The 7,378-nt window shown below is 64.9% G+C and overlaps 1 protein-coding gene across 3 annotated transcripts in view; it reads left to right on the plus strand.

Annotated features, from left to right (window-relative positions):
* Positions 1-6,665, plus strand: part of Dnajb6 (DnaJ heat shock protein family (Hsp40) member B6) — a 58,426-nt gene extending 51,761 nt beyond the window's left edge. For all 3 annotated transcript variants that reach the window (XM_042671591.1, XM_042671593.1, XM_042671592.1), the window contains exons 9-10: positions 2,137-2,319; positions 5,456-6,665. In XM_042671591.1, the coding sequence (XP_042527525.1) occupies positions 2,137-2,319; positions 5,456-5,538 (266 nt within the window). In that variant the 3' untranslated portion in view covers positions 5,539-6,665. The remainder of the gene's footprint in view (positions 1-2,136; positions 2,320-5,455) is intronic.
* The last annotated feature ends 713 nt before the right edge of the window (positions 6,666-7,378 follow it).

The following is a 7,378-nucleotide window of genomic DNA, read 5'->3' on the forward strand; positions in this document are numbered from 1 at the left end:
GATTGAGCTGCGAACCTGCCCCGAAACAGCACCCGCCCGGCCCGGGGCGGTGGGCGTCCACCACGCGGGAGCCCTGGGAAGACCCCCCTCGGCCATCCGGGGGCAGCTGCAGGCCATCAGCGTGGTGGGGGGGGCACCCTGAGGCAGAGCGCTGTGGATGGAGCACCGTCTCGGCCCTGGCCCACGTGTGCCCAGCCGGCCCGGGACCGCCCTCTCCACGCCAAGGTAAGTGAGAGGGGGGGAGGCTGCCCCGTCCGCGGAGGCCCAGCCACAGGGGCCAGTAGTAGACTTGTTTTGTGTGGTGTGAGACTGACCCTGAGGGGCGCGGAGCCCCTCCCTGCCTGCCGCCCGGGTCTCGGTGGCCGTGCGCCGAGTGGTATGGAGTTCTGGGGTGCTGTGTGATGTGGGGTGATTGCTGGCTGGGAGCCTGTGATGGTCTTGGCCACGCCTGGCCTGGCCCCCGGGGGACACTTCTCCTGGCAGCGTGGGAGCTCTGCCCGTCTCCTCGGGGCTCGCAGAAAACCTCGCTTTCTGTCACAGACCCTAGTGGGCAGCGCTGACACCCATTTCCCCAGCCTGCAGCCCAGGCCTGGCTGGTGGCCCTGCCTCCCGTGTGGCCCTCGGTGTGTAGAGGTGCTGTGTGCGTGGTTGCTGGGTGTTCCTGTCCCCCGTGTGGCCCTCGGTGTGTAGAGGTGCTGTGTGCGTGGTTGCTGGGTGTTCCTGTCCCCCGTGTCCTTGGTGTGTAGAGGTGCTGTGTGCGTGGTTGCTGGGTGGCCCTGTCCCCCGTGTGGCCCTCGGTGTGTAGAGGTGCTGTGTGCGCAGTTGCTGGGTGTTCCTGTCCCCCGTGTCCTCGGTGTGTAGAGGTGCTGTGTGCGCGGTTGCTGGGTGTTCCTGCCTCCCGTGTGGCCCTCGGTGTGTAGAGGTGCTGTGTGCGTGGTTGCTGGGTGTTCCTGTCCCCCGTGTCCTCGGTGTGTAGAGGTGCTGTGTGCGTGGTTGCTGGGTGGCCCTGTCCCCCGTGTGGCCCTCGGTGTGTAGAGGTGCTGTGTGCGCAGTTGCTGGGTGTTCCTGTCCCCCGTGTCCTCGGTGTGTAGAGGTGCTGTGTGCGTGGTTGCTGGGTGTTCCTGTCCCCCGTGTGGCCCTCGGTGTGTAGAGGTGCTGTGTGCGTGGTTGCTGGGTGTTCCTGCCCCCCGTGTGGCCCTCGGTGTGTAGAGGTGCTGTGTGCGTGGTTGCTGGGTGTTCCTGCCCCCCGTGTGGCCCTCGGTGTGTAGAGGTGCTGTGTGCGTGGTTGCTGGGTGTTCCTGCCCCCCGTGTGGCCCTCGGTGTGTAGAGGTGCTGTGTGCGTGGTTGCTGGGTGTTCCTGCCCCCCGTGTGGCCCTCGGTGTGTAGAGGTGCTGTGTGCGTGGTTGCTGGGTGGCCCTGCCCCCCGTGTGGCCCTCGGTGTGTAGAGGTGCTGTGTGCGTGGTTGCTGGGTGGCCCTGCCCCCCGTGTGGCCCTCGGTGTGTAGAGGTGCTGTGTGCGTGGTTGCTGGGTGTTCCTGCCCCCCGTGTCCTCGGTGTGTAGAGGTGCTGTGTGCGTGGTTGCTGTGGTGGCCCTGCCCCCCGTGTGGCCCTCGGTGTGTAGAGGTGCTGTGTGCGTGGTTGCTGGGTGTTCCTGTCCCCCGTGTGGCCCTCGGTGTGTAGAGGTGCTGTGTGCGTGGTTGCTGTGGTGGCTTGTGTGTGTGTGTGTGTGGGGGGGGGGGTCTGGCTCGGGTCACGGGGCCACCCCGGTGCCCTCCGCAGCACAGTGGCGTTGTCATCGTGCCCGGGAAGTGTGGCCCCTTGGGCATGCGCGGTGCCGCCTGCACTGCTCCCCGGGCGTTGCCGAAGGGCTGGCATTGGTGGTGGGACAGGACTGTGCGGGGCTGCGCGCTTCCTGCACGCCGCGGAGCCCCGGGTGGCCCCCGGCGCAGCCTCCGTCTCCAGGCCTGGGGACAAAGTTGGCTGTCCAGTGTCGTCTTGCATGGCCCTCTTGTCCCGGCGTGGCCGCGGGCCACTAGCGCGTGGGACTGAGCGGTGCCTTCTGCCGTCTCCAGACGCTGCTCCTCCCTGTCCGAGCCGGGCTCGGGCGGCGCTCACGGCTGTCCTGGTGTGCTTTCAGGTGTGGCGGACGCCGAGGCCCTCGCCGAGGAATGCCTGCGCAGAGGCCAGCACTCGCTGCCCGCCACGTCCACCGCCGCCGCCCGCCTGCCCCGGCCGGGCCGCGCCGGCCCCGGGGCCAGACTCCCGCCTCACCCCGGCCTGGAGGACAGCGAGGACCGAGACAACCCCATGACCTCAGCAGGTGTGCAGGAGGGCGCTGGTGTGGTGGAACCCCAGAGCGAGCCGCCCCCAGACCCCGAGCGGCCCGAAGACAAGTCCGGCCTGTGCTGCTGTGTCCTGACCTGAGTAGGCGTGGGCAGCCGGGGCGCAGCGCCAGGCCCGTGGCGGGGAGCGGGGGTGCCCGCGCCCCGGCCCCGGCCCCGGCGGCTCCGTGGGAGGCCCGGCCACGGCGGCTCCGTGGGAGGCCCGGCCACGGCGGCTCCAAGCCAACCCCACGATTAAAACGGGGGTCCCAGCGCTTGTGACGTGTGTGCAGTGTGTTGTGTGAGCGAGGATGAGAGCCCCGGCCTTGCACAGCCACCTGAGCCCTGAGGCTCCCGGGACTTGGAACTTAGAGACTGCCCCGCCTCACCTTAGATGCGGGCCCGTCCCGTCCCTCCCCTCTGCCTTCCTCCCCTGCGCCCTTCGAGTTCTCTCTGTTGCCAGCAAACGTGCTCCTTGGGGTCCCCACGCCAGGCCCCACCCCGCATTGCATCCGGATGGCACAGGTGGCCGCGAGGCCCCCGAGTAGGAAGCGGGGTCACCGCGGTGGACCTTGCTGTTGGGAGACAGCCCCTCTCCCCAACAGCAGAGGGCCTGGAAGAGAGGAGGACAGTGCCCAGTGCCGAGAGCCTGGAGGGGCCTGTGCCCTGCTGGCTGCCCACCTGCTTTGTGGCGGTGGTGGGCATTCCGCGGCTCTTGTGCCCGGGAGGATGCGCCAAGCGGGACCCCAGGGCGCCACCTCTGCAGCCAACGCCCTGACGTCCCTGTGCGGGAGCTTGCCCTGCCTCGGGTCCAGCGGCGGTGTTCTAGAAGCTGCTCTTTCCGTTCTGACTGCCCTTTTTTGGCGGCTGGGCTGTGACCCGGGTAGGCAGGTGCTGATCCTGCACTTGAGCCGGCACTCAGCCTCCGTAGGGCAGCTGGGTTCCTGAGGACTTCACGTTCTTTCCTGCCCTGGGGTGGAACACGGGCCGGGTCGGCTGAGCATATGTTCCAACACCCAGCCACAGCCCTCTTCTGGGCCAGCATGCTAACCCCGCGCTTTACCACCAAGCCACACCCTTGGCTGGAGACTGTGTGTGTGGGGGGCGTGTGGGTGTGGGACTGGGCACTTGCTTGGAACCGCCATCCTCAGATCTCAGTCTGAGCACCTAGGATGGCAGGTGTGAGCCACCAGCTCGGGATTGGACACTTCTTTTGAGTGGGCAAATGGGCAGACTTGTGATTGGCAGCACACTGGGCGGCGGGTGCAGAGCGCCAGACCCAGGGGCCCGGGGCGCTGCCCCTCTGCGACCTCCCTGCTCATCCGGTGACGACGTCTTGCTGGGCGTGGTCCCGGGCCGACCTCAGGGCCCTGCTTGTCTTTTTCCCTCACGGTTGTCACTCTCTTGAGCCGCCCTCCAGTTCGGGAAATAAGTCTTGCTGTTCTGCCTGTGGCTGGCTCTCAGATCTGGGCCTCCTTAGGGGCTAGGCATGTGCCTCTCGTAGCGTTGTGTTGTCAGATGGTGGAGTGAGCCGAGCCTCGGCTGAGTAGGGAAAGAAGGCAGGCCGGCGTTGGGAGCCTGGACAGCAGGGCGCTCTCGGCACAGCGGCCTCGGCTGCGCGGCCGCCTTCGCTGCTAGTGTTGGGAGTAGAGGGAGCCCAGTCGCCCCCGCCCGGCTGGCGCCTGTGGAAGGCTGCAGGCCAGGTGCCCCCCGCCGCCCCAGCCAGGTCCACATGGCCCTGGAACTGGCTGTTGGTGTTTTGTTTTTGCTGGATTTGCAAGTGTTGGGCACTTGTCTTGGAGAGAAGCTCACGGGCAGGGGGATCTTGGGCCTTGGGCGGGGTGAGCCTCCCGGCTGAGTGTGAGGGGAGCGAGTGGGGGAGCCCTGTCCTGCCCAGGAAGCCGTGTGCGGGAGGTGCCTGTGAAGTCGGGCGCGAGGGCCCTCCAGCGGCTGGGCTGCCATCCCCCAGCATCGGGGTGGCCGTGTTCCTGTCTGTGCTGTGAGGTGGCGGTTGCACCGAGTTTGACTCGCTGGCATGTCCTCTTTTCTTGTGCTGGGACTTGAACCCAGCCCTCGCCTCTGCGGGGCCAGTGCTCTACCCCTGAGCCACACTTCCGCCTGCCCTGCTTTCTGTGTACTGCTGTGGTGTGGATTGCTGACCTTGCCCTTGCCCTTCTGCAAAGGCAGAGGCAGCAAATCATGAGCACCCCTGTGCCGGCCCGGGGCTGGTGTGCCGCGCGCTTGGGAGTTTTGCACACCTGGAGTCTAGCGAGCCTTTCGGCGGGACCACTGACAGACCTTTGGGTTCAGCCTGAACGAGGCGGATGGAGTGGGAGGCGGCCCGGCCCGGCCCGGCGGGCGGTGGTGGTGCTCCGGAGCACGGCGCCCTGCGCGTGTCCACACGCACGCCGCTGCCCGCCGCCCGCTGCCTGCCCGTGGAGGCAGCTCCTCCATCTCCTGCAGCCACAGCCCACGCTGTGCCCCCCAGGGCAGAGCCCTTCCCCTGCGGCCCAGAGCGGAGGTGCCGGCACGTGTCCCCGAGGAAGGAGGCTGGGCCCAAGTCTGCCAAGAACAAGCCCATCCTCTGTGGGGCCTGGTGGCCCAGGCTGGCTGACCGCGCAGCTGGAGGGTCGAGGGCCAGGCTTGGGTGCGTCCCTGGGGGCTAGCGCAGCCGGATGGTAGAATGGATGCTCACTCGCGATGACAGCTCACCTTCTCACTGAGCTGTACATACGGACAACTCTGACCTTGCTTTGCGGCTTCCTGGTTTTTTTATTTTTTATTTTTTGGTCAGGCGTGGGGCTTGAACTCTGGGCCTGGGCGCTGTCTCTCAGCTCTTCAGCTCAAGGCGATCGCTCTACCACTTGAGCTATAGTGCCACTTCTGGTTTTCTGGTGGTTCATGGGAGATGAATCTCATGGGCCTTCCTGTCCAGGCTGCCTCTGAACCGGGATCCTCAGATCCCAGCCTGCAGAGTCGCTAGGATGACAGGCGTGGGCCCACCGGTGCCTGGCTTACGGCTTCCTTTAAAAACAAAACAAAACCAAAAAAACACGGGCAGTGTGTAGCCACCCGCCGCCTCTCCTGAGGAAGCAGGTGCTGGTGTGCGGTGTTTTACAAGCTGTGTTTCCGTAGGGGTCAAAGAAGGTGGCAAGAGGAAGAAGCAGAAGCAGAAAGAGGAGTCGAAGAAGAAGAAGCCGACCAAAGGGAATCACTAGGCTGGACTTGCTGCAGTCGCCAGCCCCGCCCCGCCCGCGCCGTGCGCCCGCGCCCGCGCCCGCAGCAGCGTCTGCTCGCTTAGTGGGACTGTGAACACACGCTCACGGATCGGTAGGATCAGGGCACCGAGACAGAGGTGACAATCGCGGGTGGCCTGCCAGCTATTTGGGACACAGCCTCGACTTTGTTACTCTGCTTTTCTCCAGCACTAAATCCGTGAGCGTTTTCCTCTTGAATTGCAAGGATCTGTCTTGTTCTTTCCAGCTGAGATATTGTAGTGGTAGAAGTTCAGTAAGCCGGGCCCGACTCCACACGGCACACGCTCCTTCCCGGTGGTGGCACGCCGTTTGCAATTGGAATACGATTAGGTACCCTGTAACTTAAGAGAAACTTACACTGCCGGTACTTTTTTGCCCACAGAAATCTGACAGCGCACTGTCGGCCATCTTAGTGGCTTCACAGATAAGACCCTTCCTGTCATTGTCATCCTCTCCAAGTCCAAATTTGACTGCAAGTCTTGCTTAATTTTTGCTAAATCTCATCTTTCTCGGATCTATAATTGTTCTTTTTTAGTAAGAAGGTTTTGCTCAGCGAATACCATCTGCAGCGTTTACAGGTCAAGCTTAGGCTGGGGAAAACCAAGCTGGTTATTGACACACATGTACTCCCCTTACACATATACATACATGTGCAAAATAACCGGCCACCTGGCAGAAGCTTGACCTGAGTAGTTAGAGTTTGCACACATGGGTCCCTGAGGCAGCGCTTCCTCCTCGCGCCGTCCACCGCTGTCACCGCACCCGCATGCTGCTGCGGCCTCCCCCCCCTTCCGACGGGACGCTGGCACCCGCCGGCCCCCTGCCTGCCTGCCCCCGCTCCCGCGCCCCTCCCCCAGCCCCGAGGACCCGGGTCGCTCTGCCTGTCCCCCGCCCCCGGGGAAGAGGTGGCCGTGTTTGGAGTGGGGGTGTGTGGCGCGTCCCCGTGTGCGCAGCCGTGTGCCCGGCCTGGGTGGGACGCGGGGCGGGCCCTCGTGGGCCGCATTGGTATCTCATGCTTGTGGAAAATGTGACCTTCAAGGCACAGCGTGTTTTACTGCTTCCTACAAATAAAGCGTATGCACTGTTGAGCCCAGCTCTCTTGTGGTTAATTAAAGATGAAGACGGTGCCTCCCACGTCCCCGGTGAGGGAAGATGAGGGGGGACTCGGGGGCCAAGACGCATCGCTGGGGGGATGCGGAGGCTCGTGTGTGGAGGGCGTCGGCTGCCACAGCCTGTGGGCCTCCTGGGCCGCCACCAACTGACAGCACCGGGCGGGCACACGCGCAAGCGAGACTGCAGGGAGGAGGGTCATTCCAGGCAGTGTTCCGTGTGTGTGCGTGCACGCATGTGTGCTGCAGGGAGGAGGAGGATCATTCCAGGCAGTGTTCCGTGTGTGCGCGTGCACGCACGTGTGCTGCAGGGAGGAGGAGGGTCATTCCAGGCAGCCTTCTGTGTGTGCGTGCACGCACGTGTGCTGCAGGGAGGAGGAGGGTCATTCCAGGCAGCGTTCTGTGTGTGCGCGTGCACGCACGTGTGCTGCAGGGAGGAGGAGGGTCATTCCAGGCAGCCTTCTGTGTGTGCGCGTGCACGCACGTGTGCTGCAGGGAGGAGGAGGGTCATTCCAGGCAGCCTTCTGTGTGTGCGCGTGCACGCACGTGTGCTGCAGGGAGGAGGGTCATTCCAGGCAGTGTTCCGTGTGTGTGCGTGCACGCACGTGTGCTGCAGGGAGGAGGGTCATTCCAGGCAGCCTTCTGTGTGTGCGCGTGCACGCACGTGTGCTGCAGGGAGGAGGAGGGTCATT

Source organism: Dipodomys spectabilis, unplaced genomic scaffold (assembly GCF_019054845.1).
Source record: "Dipodomys spectabilis isolate Male_0828 unplaced genomic scaffold, ASM1905484v1 ptg000646l, whole genome shotgun sequence".
In the NCBI taxonomy this organism is placed as follows: domain Eukaryota; kingdom Metazoa; phylum Chordata; class Mammalia; order Rodentia; family Heteromyidae; genus Dipodomys; species Dipodomys spectabilis.